Raw genomic sequence first — 17,907 nt, forward strand, 5'->3', positions numbered from 1 at the left:
CAGATGGTTGTGAATCTTTGGAATTCTCTACCTCAGATAGTTGTGGATGCTCTGTTGATGAGTATATTCAAGACTAAGATCGATAGATTTTTGGACACTAAGGGAGTCAAGGGGATAGGGCGGGAAAGTGAAATTGATACAGAAGTTCAGCCATATTCTTATTGAAAGATGAAGCAGATTCAAGGGGCCATATGGCCTACTCTTGCTGCTATTTCTTATGTTCTTAGGTAAACATGGGCAAGGAAATCTTCTGTTGATTACTACAGAATGTCCTCCCTCAGCTGATGAATCAGTACTCCTCCACGTTCAACACCACTTTGAAGAAGCGCTGAGGATAGCAAAAGGATAGAATATACTCTGGGTGGGGGAGCTTCAATGTCCATCACCAAGAGTGGCTCGGTAGCCCCATCACTGACTGAACTGGCTCAGTCCTGCAGGCATAGTTGCCAGACTGGGCTTGCGGCAGGTGGTGAAACATCAGAAAGGAAAAATGATGCAGGTGTATCTGCCTATGACTGTATTGGAGTAGGAGGTCCTGTCTTCACACTGAGGACTCTCTCCATCATGTTATGTGGCATTATCACCATGCTAAATGGAATAGATTCAAAACAGAACAGATCGAGCAGCTCAAAGCCGGGCATCCATGAGGTGCTGTGGGCCATCACCAGCAGCAGTATTGTATCCCATCATAATTCCACCACAATTAAGATATAAAGGACCTATCCATTCATGATGCAAATAACTGAAAACACATTGGATGACATATGTTCATGATTTGCAAATAATTTAATATGCCTATCTATGCTTAGGCATACATATTCCAAACCCTCATCCCTTCAAATGAGAAATCTTCAAAGTATCTGGGAAAGCAGAGAACTGCAAAATAACTCTGGTGAAAATTTCCATTACATTCTGCGAGAGTTACACAAGCTTCCTGTCTTAACTGCAGTGGAAAATCTATAACTACATGTTGACTTTATTCAAGGAACATAGGAATTAAAAATGTTAAATTGATTCATGAAAAACAAGATTCTTGTACTTTTTTTGGAGGTTTCCCCTAATTTGTTTCACAGTTTTTGGCTGATAGGAAACATACCTGACTCTATACTGAAAGAGTATCTCTATACTACTGTGCATTAAACTGGAACAGATATTGGGATGTACTGAATTGCAGTGTTTTGTTACAAGTGAAGACAATGCATGAAAATTAAAATATAAAAACTACCATTTGTTTTTAAAAAACACTGATTATCTAGGATGTTCCGTACTTGTTTTTCAACAGTAAAAGTTATATTGGGATGAGGTATTAAAAATGAAACCTTTCAATTAAAATGCAGTGAGATTAATCTTGAAAACAGTTAATAAGAATTTTCAAGGCATAATTATGTTATGTTAAAAATGCATAATGTTTTCCTCTATACTACTGAGACTCATCTGTCACTGCTTAGGGTAAACTGGATGAAATAGCACATCTTTTAGCTCTGTTTTTTGTAACAGCACAACCTCTGGAGCAAAGAACAACAATAGAAGCTTTCATAATTTAGGAATGGATTTTCCTCTGGACGTTTTGTTGGCCACCTGAGAAGCACAGTCTTCCTGAGATGCACTGCACCCGTGCATACGGAGTTACATCTACCTGGCCTGGCACAAAGCAGGGCTGCCCGTGAGTGGAATTAAAACCGACAATCGGGGCAGCAAACAGGAGACTGTTGGTTGCTACAATTAGGGCCTTTTGGTTGCAACTGGACAGAAATTTCAAAATATTTCTAAGTATCTTCTTTAGACCCATTTCAAATTGCCCCCAAGACTGCCAAAGATCTTCTGGTTTGCAGGGTTCCCAGTGCAAACAGCTACGTTATTTTGGATGCCCAAGCATGGGGTCACTAACAGCTCTCCACCCTGAGCTGCTTCACTGAGCTTGAGAAAACTGCATTCTCCAAGTGCAACAAAGAGGAAAATCCACCCTATCACCTTAAGAGTCAAAGGGACTAAGAATGGCTGGCTTCATCGTTACTGTTGGATCTACCATTACAGTATTACCCATTGATTTCCATGGACTTGGAGCATTACGGCTCTACCAGATCAATAATTTTATGCATATTAGCAAGTATCCTGTGATATTGCTCAGAGTCAGAGAATGCACTTTTGTATAACAATAGGGGTGATTACATTATATGGGGAGGGAGAAACTGATTTATATACTGAATGAGACAAATCTCGTTTTTATTAAATAGTATTCTGGGATTTTTACTGGTGCTTTTGAGATTGAATTTTATTATTCTATCCACTAGTGTAAGAAATCTGTAATAGAATGCTGTTCACATTGTATTAATTTATCCATACATTCAATTTTTATCCCTTTCCAGTTTTAAAGCTGAGAATACATAGCAAGGTGGTATGCAAAATGTATCAGTCAGTGTTAGATAGTTAGCAATTAGCAGTACTGTGGAGCACCTAAAATTTAGCTGTTCCAGAACTGTACTGGGCTTTGATAGCACGCAGAGATAGTTCTGAAATTTGCCAACATAACTGTGGAATTGCTTGGTTTGGTACTGGAGGAGATCTGGTCTGGGGAAACTGTGGAGGTGGAACCTGATGGCTGCCAGAACTAGGAAATGATGTGGGGAAGGTTGCCTCGTCTGTCTAGTGAGGAGAGGGGGAAGGTCTGTGTAACAGTATTGGGGGAGGAAGAGGGATGGAGATGTTCCAGGTCTGGCAGCACTTGTTTGTAACTTTCTAAGATACCTCTGTAAACATCAAAGTTACTGTTCAGTGACTATTTCCTGGAAGTGTATCTCTGCCTCTGTCTCTCTCTGGGGTGTCTACTTCCTGGAAATTAAGCATTGCCTAATGTGGAACATAGATGAAATTCACAAGTGTCATTTCTTAAAGTAATGCAAAAATTTTAACTAATTACCTGGTTGCTGAAAATGCGTTGTGCTGATCGTTCTATGTTGGCAGGTAAACCAAAATATGCAGGTTTGTCATCTTCTGGTAAATGGGTAATAATAGCACGGTAATCCTATAACAGATAAAAATGGAGAAATGTTACATTATCGAAGAATAGATCTTACTGCTTTAAGCACAATTACATTTAAAGAGTTACATAAGAACTTAAGAAATAGGAGCAAGCATAGGCCATTTGGCCCTATGAGGCTGTTCCGCCATTCAATATGATCATGTCTGATCTTCTCCCTTAAATCCATCTTCCAGCCTATTTCCCTTAGCTCCTGAGTATCCAATAAGCTATTGAACTCTTGAATTTCTTATGTTCTTTTAGTTCCTATCTCCTTACCTCCCAACTAATGACCAACCTACGTCACAAGTTTACCTCCTATTGTGAACTTTTTGATAATCTGCTGTGCAAAATCTTATGAAATGCCTTTCAGAAGTCCATATAGACAACATTCATAAGCATTCTCCTGACCACCACGCTAGAGACCTCCTCAAAAAAAATTCAACCGGATTAGTCAGGCATGACCTACCATTCTCAAATTTTTGCTGACGACTTTGATCAACTCATCATTGTACAAGTAATCAGTAAATCTGTCTGATGAAATATTCTAGTAACTTCAAGACAGCTGAGTTAAACTCATGAAATGCAGTTACATGGTTTGTCTCCCCCCCCTCTCATTTTTTAAATAATGGACTGATATTTGCAATCTTTCAATCCCAAGGCACAATTCATAAATTTAGAGTTTGGAAATTATGGGCTGGATTTTATGTGCCCGCTGCCAATTTCGGCGGTGGGCGAAGAAAATGTTGTGGAGCTGCCGCGATCCTAAGCGTGGCAGCTCATTGGCATGCCCTGGTCGGGCCTCCCCCCAAATGATGTGGAGGGGGCGGGCTGACCATCACCGTAAATGGTGTCAGCTGACAAGTCAGCAGGTGCTGGCGCCATATTTAAATGGCAGACAGCCCTACATCATTCACAATTTATTTAAAAACATTGGTGCTGGAGCTGACCAGCCAGCACAGAAGCTGTTCATCCGCATCTACCAAACCAGTACCCCTACAAGGCACAGGAGATGGCAGAGGTGCAAGGAAGGGTGGTCCCACGGTTCAGCGATGTCTCCCTGCTCACTCTCCTCCAGGCTGCACAGGCAAGGTGGGAGGTTCTTTTCCCCAGCGATGGTAAGAAGAGGCACTCCTGCCTGACCAAGCAAGCCTGGATGGAGACTGCAGAGGAGGTAAGCTGCAGTGGGGTCACCTGCCAAGACTGGGTCCAGTGCTGCAAGAAGATGCATGATCTTATGCGCTCGGCAAAGATAAGTGGCACTATTTTGTACAGCTCCGTCTGATCCGGATGTGCCCACACAGAGTGGCACATGGGTGCCACTGCCATGTCAAAGACAGCGAGGAGGGCAGGGAGGATTGATGCCACATGGGTGGCTGCATGTGTGAAAGAAATCACCCTCATTTGCACCCCAGAGCATGGCACCTACAGGCCAGGTTGAGTCTGTATTACACACTGAGTGTCCCAAACCTTTTGTTGTAGCGCTCCTGTTGTGAAAAGTGTCATGTTGTTGTTTCGCAATGTTCTGCATCTGCATCCTTGCTCTTCCAGGCAAAGATAGCGCGCAATGCGAGGGAGTCCTCCAGGACTGGCAGAGGCGTGCCAGACATCCGACCACTAGCCCAGGCTGAGGAGGAGGCCCTCGAGCTGGGTGGCAGCCAGGGAGGATGTGCCATTTCAGATGTGGAGCTTGGGGTTCTAGGTGAACATACATTTCTTTGACAAACGCAATGATTAGTCAAAACATTTCATTTGTTGACACAATGCTGTCATATTAGTGATATGTACATATGAATTGGCCTTTATAGCCACTCCAGGCGCTGCTTCACAAACCACTGACCACCTCCAGGCGCGTATCCATTGTCTCTCGAGATAAGGAGGCCCAAAAGAAACTGGTGTTTCTTTTGGGCCTCCTTATCTCGAGAGACAATGGATACGCGCCTGGAGGTGGTCAGTGGTTTGTGAAGCAGCGCCTGGAGTGGCTATAAAGGCCAATTCTGGAGTGACAGGCTCTTCCACAGGTGCTGCAGAGAAATTTGTTTGTTGGGGCTGTTGCACAGTTGGCTCTCCCCTTGCACCTCTGTCTTTTTTCCTGCCAACTACTAAGTCTCTTCGACTCGCCACAATTTAGCCCTGTCTTTATGGCTGCCCGCCAGCTCTGGCGAATGCTGGCAACTGACTCCCACGACTTGTGATCAATGTCTCCCCTTGTTGGGGAAGGACAGCATTACCCCTGAAATAATCAAGAGTGCCAAGCCTGCTATACTCTCAGCACTACATGAACTGCTATGCCTGTGCTGGGACGAGGGAGCAGTACCCCAGGACATGCGCGATGCCAACATCATCACCCTCTATAAAAACAAAGGTGACCGCGGTGACTGCAACAACTACCGTGGAATCTCCCTGCTCAGCATAGTGGGGAAAGTCTTTGCTCGAGTCGCTCTGAACAGGCTCCAGAAGCTGGCCGAGCGCGTCTACCCTGAGGCACAGTGTGGCTTTCGTGCAGAGAGATCGACTATTGACATGCTGTTCTCCCTTCGTCAGATACAGGAGAAATGCCGTGAACAACAGATGCCCCTCTACATTGCTTTCATTGATCTCACCAAAGCCTTTGACCTCGTCAGCAGACGTGGTCTCTTCAGACTACTAGAAAAGATCGGATGTCCACCAAAGCTACTAAGTATCATCACCTCATTCCATGACAATATGAAAGGCACAATTCGACATGGTGGCTCCTCATCAGAGCCCTTTCCTATCCTGAGTGGTGTGAAACAGGGCTGTGTTCTCGCACCCACACTTTTTGGGATTTTCTTCTCCCTGCTGCTTTCACATGCGTTCAAATCCTCTGAAGAAGGAATTTTCCTCCACACAAGATCAGGGGGCAGGTTGTTCAACCTTGCCCGTCTAAGAGCGAAGTCCAAAGTACGGAAAGTCCTCATCAGAGAACTCCTCTTTGCTGACGATGCTGCTTTAACATCTCACACTGAAGAATGCCTGCAGAGTCTCATCGACAGGTTTGCGTCTGCCTGCAATGAATTTGGCCTAACCATCAGCCTCAAGAAAACGAACATCATGGGGCAGGATGTCAGAAATGCTCCATCCATCAATATTGGCGACCACGCTCTGGAAGTGGTTCAAGAGTTCACCTACCTAGGCTCAACTATCACCAGTAACCTGTCTCTAGATGCAGAAATCAACAAGTGCATGGGTAAGGCTTCCACTGCTATGTCCAGACTGGCCAAGAGAGTGTGGGAAAATGGCGCACTGACACGGAACACAAAAGTCCGAGTGTATCAGGCCTGTGTCCTCAGTACCTTGCTCTACGGCAGCGAGGCCTGGACAACGTATGCCAGCCAAGAGCGACGTCTCAATTCATTCCATCTTCGCTGCCTTCGGAGAATACTTGGCATCAGGTGGCAGGACTATATCTCCAACACAGAAGTCCTTGAAGCGGCCAACACCCCCAGCTTATACACACTACTGAGTCAGCGGCGCTTGAGATGGCTTGGCCATGTGAGCCGCATGGAAGATGGCAGGATCCCCAAAGACACATTGTACAGCGAGCTCGCCACTGGTATCAGACCCACCGGCCGTCCATGTCTCCGTTATAAAGACGTCTGCAAACGCGACATGAAATCGTGTGACATTGATCACAAGTCGTGGGAGTCAGTTGCCAGCATTCGCCAGAGCTGGCGGGCAGCCATAAAGACAGGGCTAAATTGTGGCGAGTCGAAGAGACTTAGTAGTTGGCAGGAAAAAAGACAGAGGCGCAAGGGGAGAGCCAACTGTGCAACAGCCCCAACAAACAAATTTCTCTGCAGCACCTGTGGAAGAGCCTGTCACTCCAGAATTGGCCTTTATAGCCACTCCAGGCGCTGCTTCACAAACCACTGACCACCTCCAGGCGCGTATCCATTGTCTCTCGAGATAAGGAGGCCCAAAAGAAACACCAGTAAACCTAAAACTGTGCTCTTCACACTGTATCTTGCAGGGCGACGTTCAAGTTGGCATTGGAGGCCCTGGAGAGTTCCAGCACATTTGAGGATGAGACAGTCCTGCACCTTCCACCAGCGCAAATACACTCACCTTGGTGGGAATCCATTCGGCTTTAGAGTCTGGGTCACAAGCTGGTGAGAGCACCACATACCTGATCAAATAGCTGGCTGAGGCTGAGACAGGCAACGTCTCTGACATTCAGAGGACTGTGGGTGGCCAGTGCACCTCGCTGCACCTCCCCCTTTCCCAATCTATCACCTTTCAGATAATAATCTGCCTTTCTGTTTTTGCCACCAAAGTAGATAACCTCACATTTATCCACATTATACTGCATCTGCCATGTATTTGCCCACTCATTCAACCTGTTCAAATCACACTGGAGCTCTCTGCATCCTCCTCACAGCTCACACTCCCACCCAGCTTTGTGTCGGCTGCAAAATTGGATATATTACATTTAATTGCCTCATCTATATCATTAATATATATTGTGAATAGTTGGGGTCGTAACACTGATCCCTGTGGTACCCCACTTGGAAAAAGACCTGTTTATTCCTGCTCTTTGTTTCATGTCTGCCAACCAGTTCCCTATCCAAGTCTGTACCTTACCCCCAATCCCATGTGCTTTAATTTTGCACGCTAATCTTTTATATGGGCCCTTATCGAAAGCCTTCTGAAAGTCTAAATACACCAGATCCATTGGTTCTTCCTTATCTATTCTACTAGTTACATCCTCAAAAAGTTCTAGTAGATTTGTCAAGCATGATTTCCCTTTCAGAAATCTATGTTGACTTTGCCCGATCATGTCATTGTTTTCCAAGTGCTCAGCTATTACATCTTTTATAATGGACTCCAGCATTTTCTCCACAACTGATGTCAGGTTAACCGGTCTATAATTCCCTGTTTTCTCTCTACATTCTTTTTTAAATAGTGGGATTACATTAGCTACCCTCCAATCCATTGGAACTGTTCCAGAGTCTATAGAATTTTGAAAAATGACCAGCAATGCATCTACTATTTCTAGGGCCACTTCCTTAAGTACTCTGTGATGTCGATTATCAGGCCCTGGGAATTTATCGGCCTTCAATCCCATCAATTTCCCTAACACCATTTCCCTACTAATACTGATTTCATACAGTTCCTCCTTCTCACTAGACCCTATGTTCCCCAACATTTCTGGGAGGTAATCTGTGTCCTCCTTTGTGAAGACAGAACCAAAGTATGTATTTCATTGGTCTGCCATTTCTTTGGTCCCAATTTTAAGTTCCCCCGTTTCTGACTGTAAGGGACCCACATTTGTATTCACCAATCTTTTTCTCTTCACATATCTATAGAAGCTTTTATAGTCAGTTTTTATGTTCTCTCCAAGCTTACTCTCATACTCTATTTTCCCCTTCTTAAATCAATCCCTTTGTCCTCCTTTGCTGAATTCTAAAGTGCTCCCAATCCTCAGGTTTGCTGCTTGTTCTGGCCATTTTATATTTCTCCTCCTTGGATATAATACTATCCCTAATTTCTTTTGTAAGCCACGGTTGGGGTACCTTTCCTGTTTTATTTTTGCGCCAGACAGGAATGAACAATTGTTGTAATTCATCCATGCACTCTTTAAATGCTAGCCATTGCCTATCCACTGTCAACCCTTTAAGTAACGTTCCCCAATCTATCATAGCCAACTCGCGCCTCATACCTTCACAGTTTCCTTTATTTAGATTCAGGACCCTTGTCTCGGAATCAACTCTCTCACTCTCCATCTTAATGAAGAATTCTATCATGTTATGGTCGCTGTTCCTCAAGGGACGCCACACAACAAGACTGTTAACTAATCCTTTTTCATTACACAATACCCAGTCTAGGATGGCCTGTTCTCTAGTTGGTTCCTCAACGTATTGGTCCAAAAAACCATCACGAACACACTCCAGGAATTCATTCTCTACAGTATTATAGATTAGGCAAATCAAATTAGCAATATGTAGATATAAGTCAGCCATAATTACAGATGCACCCGTTTCAAAAAGACACCATGACACATATGGGTCATCACGGGTGACATGTTTACGTGTTGATTCCTTCTCACTAAATGTGCTTTTCTAACGTGTCTCCTTTTTATTGTGTGAATGACGCATGCCAGCACGTGCCGACAATGTCTCCTCCCGTTACATCATTGACCTGAGAGAAATGCCAATGTATGGACCAACATAATTGCCATGCCAGTATGCATGATGTGGTACTGCACGGATGCAGGCACATGGGCAATGGATCAGTCATCTGCTGCCAGTAATAGTGGAGACACAGATGCAGAAGACTGCCTACCAGATGAAGCGTGGTGATGTGTGATGTGGAGAGTATATTCTGCACCTCAGGGATTGTGGAAGCGCTCAGCAATAAGGCATTGTCGTGCAACCCTTGCTGTCTGCTCGCCATGTCTGCGCTGTATCAATGCCCTTCATCCTACCATGCGCGTATGCTGCTGCACCTCCTCTGTGTCATTGTCCAGGAATGTCTCCTGCTCCCATCTCATCATCCTGCAAGGCCTCCTCCCTCTGTATTGCAACATTGTGCAGAGCACAGCATACAGCAACAATGTACGCAACCCTTTCTGGTGAGTACTGCAAGGCCCCAGCCGATCTATCCAAGCAGCGGAAGCGCATCTTCAGCATGCCGATGGCCTGCTTGATGGTAGCTTGTGTCGAGCTGTGGCAGACATTGTATCTCTCCTCTGCGTCGCTGGTGGGGTTTCTCACCAGCGTCAGGAGCCATGTCTGGAAAAGGTAGCCCTTGTCCCCAAGAATCCACCCCTGCATCTGAGCCAGTGCAGTGAAGAGCATTGGCACCTGGGACTGGTGCAGGATGAATGAGTCATGGCAGCTGCCTGGAAAGCGGGCACACACTTGCATGAAGCATTTCCTGTGGTCACAACCTAGCTGCACGTTGATTGAGTAGAAGCCCTTTCCATTCAGGTGTGCAGTTGGTTGTCCGGCTGGAGCCTTGATGGCCACATGCAAGCAATTGATGACTCGTTGCACCTGTGGGAATCCCGCGATGGCCCCAAATCAGAGGGCCCTCTGGTGCTGACTCTTAGGGTCTGTCCCAAAGTGCACATAGTCACCAGTCCTCCTGTACAAGACATTGGTGACCTCCCTGATGTAGCTGTGCACTGCTGATTGTGAAACACCACACAGGTCGCGATAGGTCCCTGGAATGATGTGGAGGCATAGAAGTTAAGAGCCGCAGTGACTTTGAGGCCACAGTCATACTGTGTCCAGGAAACCCCATTGGCTGCAGGTCATCATTCAGCAGCGCACAGAGATGTGTCATGGCCTCTCTGAACATCCGGAGTCTCCTCTGACACTGGCAATCAGACATGTGCAGGTATGTCATGTGAGGCCTGTAGACCTGCTGTCTTCTCAGGCATCGAATGCGCCTTTGTGGCTGCTGCTGCTTGCTTCCTTGAGCTTTCACGTGGGCTGTGCCTGCCTCTTGGTGCCGCCTCCGGTGGATATGGCTCCTCACTGCACTTGGAACAAGAAAGACAGGATGACCCAGCCCCAGCTGTATGCTGCAGGTGAACCCGTTCCTTAAGTAGGTCAGTGACACATATCAGGTCAGAGAGTGGTGTAAATTCTCCCTGTGACCGCATGGGTTTCCGCCGGGTGCTCCGGTTTCCTCCCACAGCCAAAGACTTGCAGGTTGATAGGTAAATTGGCGATTGTAAATTGCCCCTAGTGTAGGTAGATGGTAGGAGAATGGTGGGGATGTGGTAGGGAATATGGGATTAATGTAGGATTAGTATAAATGGGTGGTTGTTGGTCGGCATAGACTCGGTGGGCCAAAGGGCCTGTTTCAGTGCTGTATCTCTAAATAAATAAATAAATTGGTGCTTCAGCTGTGTTCCGTCATCACCTGTATGGCATGGCATGACATTGTCTGTCTTAGCATTGAAAAATAATGGGACAGCATGAGCACAGTCATGTTATTGTTGTTGCCTGGATGGGACCATCGTCAACATGACCTTGAACCTGCTACCATTTTTGGCTCCGACCCCATACAAAGGGGTCATGGATTGCTATTGCTTCCCCCTCCCCCAAACAGCGTTTTTCAATTACAGGGTCAGTCCCCTTCAAGGCCACCCCCCCCCCCAAATGTTAGTGGGCACAGAGTGGCCCCATTTACAGAAGAAGGGCATGGGTACCTTTCTTCTTACATGCAGAGTTTAAATCCACACATTGCCATCCCACAACCACCTCCACATGCTCTGAGGAGTTACGCTTCAGTGCCGCCGGCTTTTCGCGGACGTGAAAGTGAAGGCACGTGAGTGCCGCACGTCCACATGAAGATGGTAACCTGCTGCCTGAATCGCAGCAGCCTGCATATTAATCAATGGTAAGTGCCCATCTGAATATTCAAATCCGGACCCGTCACTCAGCAGCGGGGGGTCCGCCACAGTGCTCTGCCACCACCGGGAGGATCTGGCCAGGACCTGACGCCGTCGAGGTCCGTGGCTAGCCTCATCCAGGCAATCTTCATGCCCCCCCTCGCCACAGATCCCAACGTCGAGGCCTCGGAAAAATCCAGCCCAATCACTAACATATCTGAAATTTCTTTTTTTTTCCATTCATGGGATGTTGGCATTTCTCGGAAGGCAAGCACGTAACGTCCATCCCTAATTGCCCTTGAGAAGGTGTAGTGAGCTACCTTCATGAAAGACTGCAGTCCAAATGGTGAATGTACTCCCATTGTGTTGGTAAAAACCAAGTTTCAGGATGTTGACCCAGAGATGATAAAGGAACTATGTTATATTGACTTGGATGGGAACTTGCAGATGATGGTGTTCCCATGCACCTACTGTCCTTGTCCTTCTAGGTGATAGAAGTCGCAGGTTTGAGAGGTGCTGTTGAAGAAGCCTTGGTGAGTTGCTTCAATGCATCTAGTAGATGATACACACTGCAGCCACTGTACAGCAGTGGTGGAGAGAGTGAATGTTTAAGGTGGTGGATGGAGTCCCAATCAAACCAGGCTGCTTTGTCTTGGATGGCATTAAACTTCTGACATGTGTTTTGTGGATGGTGGATAGGCTTTGAAAAGTCAAAAGGTGAGTCACTCGCCACAGAATATCCAGGATGGGACTTTATTCTGGTGACGGGTGTCTCAACATCCAGCAAAAGCGCCGCCGAGAACCCTGCGTTGCCTTCTGTGGGAGGCTGCCAAATCAAGTGCCAATTAGGCACTTAACTGCACAGCAGCGTGTCTTCCATGAGATCAACGACCCTGGTGACAGAAGTCATGCCGTCTGTGCTGCTGGTCAATCAGAGGCCGGCAGCTCCTTAACTGAGCAGCGCCACTGCAGAGGCGGTGACTGCTGCTGGTGCAGCACCCACCCAAGGCTGAGGAGCAGCGCTGGACCCAAGCCACAGGTAGGTCAGGGCGGGAGTGGTCTTGCAGGGTCGGCAGCAAGGGCAGGGGGGTGGCTCTCAGCAGGTCTCCTCCCTTCCTGATGCCAGGTCCCTCGTTCAGACATTAACCAGCTCGGTCGGTAGTAGTGGTGCTGAGCCACTCTTGGTAACTGACATTGAAGTCTCCAACCCAGAGTCTGTGCCCTTGCTACCTTCAGTGGTTTTTTTCAAGTGGTGTTCAACATAGAGGAGCACTGATTCATCAGCTAAGGTAAGGCAGTAGGTGTTAATTCAGCAGGAGGTGTCCTTGCCCATGTTTAACCTAATGTCATGGGGTCCAGAGTCAATACTGAGGACTTCTAGGGCCACTCCGTCCTGACTGCACACCACTGTGACGCATCCTCTGGCGGTGGGACAGCATATACCCAGGGCTGCTGAGGGAGGAGTCTGGAATGGTGAATGAAAGGTATGATTCTGTGACTATAACTATGTCAGGCTTTTGCTTGGCTCATCTGTCTGACAGTTCTCCCAATTTCCGTATATATTTCTTTTCATACTCCAAGGTGAAAATCAAGTCCATGAAATTTGTCTGTTATTTGCTCCATCACCATTTTTTGTTTTTACTTGTACTAGTTCCACAAAGTTTTTAGGTTCCCTTGTACCATTGATACATTGTCTTCGTTTGCTATTGTACAGATGGATACAAAATACTAATTTAACAAGTTTGCCATTTCCTTATTTTCCATTATGGTCTTGCCACGTAACGTTGTAGAAGTGAAAATAAGTAATCGATAGGATGTGGGCATTTTAAATTTAGCTAAGGGTTGAACAGGACCAAATTAACAAATAGACTGATACAGTCTAACAGAGTGACTGAGGAGGGGACTGGAGTCAGTAGCAAGAAAGCATTGTTTTTCACAGTGTCACATTGTTCCAGATACTGAGCTGGTGGAATTTATAACGCATCAGAGCCTTGGGGCTGTTTTTTCCCTTGGGGGCAGGAAACAGAAGTTGGGACTGTTTCTGGGTCCCGAACCCGTCCCCAGAAGGGAACAGGGAACTCATTGGGATTTTCACGGGGACGCCCCCTTAATTGGCATGGAGACATGTTCTCCGTCCAATTAAGGATAGCGGGCGGACTCTCGAAACTGGTGGGCCAATCATAAGCCTTCCAGCATGAGAATTGCAACAGGCTGTAATGGAAGGTAAGTAACAGACAAAGTGCTTCAACATGGAGGTGCCCTCTCTTCAACATTTTTACATCTTTAATTTAAAAAAATCAGCAGCCAGGCCACCATTGTGGCTGGGTGTGGGGTGGGTGGGGGAATTCCATCTACAGGGAGGCCTGTGGATGCTCTTTCACTCAGGTAGGCAGGCCTGCCTGAAGTGCTGGCACCCTAGCCTGCTGCCAGGTCCCAGACTCCAGCCACCTAAACTGTCACCCCCTGGTATGGGAAACTGGAGGCAGACTGGAAAATCCCAGTCGTTCTCCTTTAATTGGATTCAATAAGGCTCTTAATGAGCCTCACTGGCTACCTGCCACATGCGGTCGGGTACCTCTGCTGGCTCCAATCCTGCTTCTGCAAAAATGGCCTGGAGGCGGGATGGAGCCGGGGAAGCAGCATGCCGGCCAGAGGGGCCAAATTTTCAGCCTTGCCTCCCTCCAAACCTGGCTTCAGCGGGGGCCAAAAATCCAGCCCTTGATTTGAACAAGCAATCTGACAACTCAGAGGGAATTTATAGAAGTGAGATAGAGCTGGGCAAATACTGGGAATGGAAGATCTTCTGGGAACTGGTGGGAATGATTGCATATATGTAGAAAAGAGGCAGTTATGCAGCAAATTGATAGTGGTGTTAATTTCAGTGTATGTGATGTATCAAAAGAGAAGGAATAAGGAGTTAGATTAAAATGTTCTGTAATATATATATTGCAAACAAAAACATAATACTGATAACAATTACTGTCCTAATGAGTAAACAATAAAGGTCTATGATATTTAACCATATTGCAGCTATTTCAGGCTGCAATGATCTCCCACTGTGACCTACAAGTTCATTTAACCAAAATATGAAAGTTCATGCATAGAAGGCATTATTTTTTTAATGAGTCCTGTTTAATTATGCCAGCTGTTTAAAAATTGTTATTAAAGAAATTCTTCAATGACAAATGACATAAGTGGATCCTCAGCCTCAATGAAGCTTTCAAAGTTAAATTAAAATGTCATTTCCTGCCAGATGGAGAACTTTCACTCTTTGCAGCTACATACATTACTAACGTCACCTACCATAATGCTGCAGGATCTGGGCACAGTGATGGTTGATGGAAATGATGCCATATTTTTGCTCCTGGACTGTGATCCAACAATTGCTTTAGGGCTGAAAAATTGCTCTAGATATGAATTCAGGACTCGTAGATCAAATATGTTGTCGATACGTCCACCGTAGATAGCATTTTCCAACAGACCACGAACAAACTCCCATTGAACATCCTTTGTTTCTGTGGATACCAGATGAATCATTATTGAACTTTGAGATTGTATTTCAACAGAGGATACGTCATAGATAACACTAAAGTCTCCATTTAACCCTGCCCTGGGTGGCGGTGGTGGTGGTGGGGGGGTGGGGTTGAGGGGGCAAGGGTCTTGTAGGTGCTGTTAAATTCAGGGTATCAACATACCTCCCACCTGATCCCACTGCTCTTCCTACGTAATTTTAAACTGCTGTTTTTAACAGATACACAGGACTCCCGCCAGAAGGCAGCAATGTCTTGCTTTAAACATGCAGATTGGGCTCTGATGAAGTCATTGGAGGTCCATTGCAATTTTAACCTCATGCCTGCACTGGGGAGCAGTAGTGGCTTCCCCACCAGGCCGACCTGGTGGCAAGTGGATCAGGGGCCAAAAGAAGCCCTGACAGTTAAGTTTTTAATTTAAATTTTTTTTAGTTCCTTGTGGACCAGGAGTAACAGGAGCACACCTTCATGCCCCACAAGTGCCCCCACCACCCCAGCAATTCCTCATCCTTCCCTGACTACGATGCTCTCCTGGCCCCCTTCATAACCATTTGCCTGACTGCCAGGTACTGATATGCTCCACGGCGGCAGCCTCCTGCCGGCCAAAATCCTGCTTTGGCCTGCTAACGAGGTAGGGCTTCCCACAGAGCTCAGGTGGGACACTCACTGCAAGCATACAGAACAAGCTCAAGAATATTTCCCGGGCCTCAATCTGTGGGGAGCTCATGATTTTCTGCTCACCCTGATCCGCTCTGAGTTAAAATCAGGGCTTAAGATATCAGTATTCAGCTGTGAATGTTTAGAATATGAGGTCTGCTTTTTCAAGTGAACTGAAGAATATCTAATGAGATAACGTTGGAACACTGTGACTTCTGTAATTGTAGGAATCACTGAAATTCATTATAGAATGCAGTGCAAACTGGCTACAAATGGTAATACATATATTTCATTAATGTTAAAAATCACTCCATTGGGTAGTGAAATTATCATTCACTCCCTAGAATAAATTTGCGCATTCACTTATGAATCAGTGCATAATTAACAGTGAATTTCTAACAATGATTTACAGCAGTTGTGTCACAAGTGAGCACCCTAAATGTGAGTTATGATCTATTTTACATAACTGATGAAAAGCCTGCAATTCACTTTGTTAGTCTGTCTGATTGGTCCTGGTACAAAAGTTATTGGATCTTGGTGATAATTCATTTCAAGTTCTCCGTTTAATGGAGTTTTCCTATGCCATGCGCCTTACTCAGATATCCATAATTACAGCTCCTTAGCCAGCTATCAGGTCAAGCTCCCTGGGAAACCTTTTCCTGTGTTCTTAGCCTATTCAAAATAAGAAACGAGCCTTTTGTCGCCAACTTCGGCACTGTCCCACCCCTATGCTATAGGTGCAGGTGCACAAATGCCATGGGTGTGCACAGCCCCCATTTTGGTAGGATCATGCAAACATGTTAACACATAAAGCAATTGCAAATCAGGAAGTCTTTTATAAAACATGTTACCAAAATTTCTCAGATAGTCACTGAAAATATTACATAGTCATCATTTTCAAATTAAAATTATTATAAATGGAAAAATAAACTGCTCCCAGACTTCTGCTAGTGTTGCCCTGTAACTGACTGTGGGTTTCTACATCATCTTTTGGGTAATGTATCTGGAGTGCCTTCACTGATAATTGTGCAATTTTCTTATGGCAGTCATTCTCCCAACCTAAGTTCATAAAGGAATGCCAGAAGCAATACAGATATGCAGAGCAAATGCAGCCCATCAGGCAGCACCTGTAGTGAACTGTGAGCAGCACTATGAAGTAAAATAAAGTGGGCTGAGTAGTAGCCATATTTATAAAGTCATACTAAAATCAGTTCTATTAAACAGAAATCAGGCAGTAACATTTATTTAATGCTCCCTCTAATAATGTTGATTTTTGATGATTCTGAAGATACATATTTTGAAGGAGATTCACCAGATTTGAGAAACATAGGCAGATAAGAAAAGTAATGATGTGGGGCTACACCTTATACTGGTGCAGTGTCAACTTAATTCTAGATCTAGAAATGAATGGCAGCTATGGCTCCGTTGGTCGCACTCTTGCCTCTGAGTCAGAAGGTTGTGGATTCAAGTCCCACTCCAGGTCTGGAGCATGAAATCAAAGCTAACACTTCAGGTCAGTATTGAGGGAGTGTTGCACTGCCAGGAGTGCTGTCTTTCCCCTCATGGGGGAATCTAGAACTATGGAGCACAGTTTCAGATAAGGAGTCTCCCATTTAAAGGAAAGATGAGGAGAAATTTCTTCTCTCAGAGGGTTGTTAATCTTTTGAATTCTCTATCCTAGAGAACAATGGAGGCTGGCTCATTGAATATATTCAAGGCTGAGTTAAACAGATTCTTGACCTATAAGGGAGTCAACAGTTATGGGAGACAGGCAAGCAAATGGAGTTGAGACTACGATCAGATCAGCCATGATCTAATTGAATGGTGGAGCAGGCTCAATGGACTTCTCCTGATCCTATTTCTTATGTTCTTACATTCTTTGGCCCTGTTCAATGGCTGGCTAAAAGAAGGCACTCCTGATCTTGTCTTCAGGCTACAATAAATGTATGTCAATGGACACATAGAGCTAGGCTTGGCAGTGCAGGTGGTAACAACTGAGGCCAGCATTGAGGCATCTGTTACTGGACCTTCCTCGAAGATATGGAAGGAGTCTACTTGCACACTCGGTCATATGGCAAGTTGTACAATCTTTCAAGGCTAAAAGCAAAGACAAAAACACATCAAGTCCTGATCAGAGAACTCTTCTATGTTGATGATGTTGCAAAGGTCGTTCACACAGAAACTCAGCTACAAAGACTACAAGGACTGTCTCTCCCAATGCCTGTACCTTGTTCTCCTTGACTATAAGCATCAAGAAAATCATGATCATGGGACAAGGTGTTGCATCTCTGCCCCTGATCGCACTAAATAACACCCCACTGGAAGTGGTTTGCAAAATC

The 17,907-nt window shown here is 45.5% G+C and overlaps 1 protein-coding gene across 2 annotated transcripts in view; it reads right to left on the reverse strand.

Moving 5' to 3' along the window:
* Nucleotides 1-17,907, reverse strand: part of dync2h1 (dynein cytoplasmic 2 heavy chain 1) — an 836,995-nt gene that overhangs the window by 193,296 nt on the left and 625,792 nt on the right. For both annotated transcript variants that reach the window (XM_068033753.1, XM_068033752.1), the window contains exons 82-83: nt 14,685-14,896; nt 2,918-3,022 (exon numbers count right to left, since the gene is read on the reverse strand). In XM_068033753.1, coding sequence (XP_067889854.1) covers nt 2,918-3,022; nt 14,685-14,896 — 317 coding nt within the window. The remainder of the gene's footprint in view (nt 1-2,917; nt 3,023-14,684; nt 14,897-17,907) is intronic.

Source organism: Heterodontus francisci, chromosome 6 (assembly GCF_036365525.1).
Source record: "Heterodontus francisci isolate sHetFra1 chromosome 6, sHetFra1.hap1, whole genome shotgun sequence".
NCBI classification, from domain to species: Eukaryota; Metazoa; Chordata; class Chondrichthyes; order Heterodontiformes; family Heterodontidae; genus Heterodontus; species Heterodontus francisci.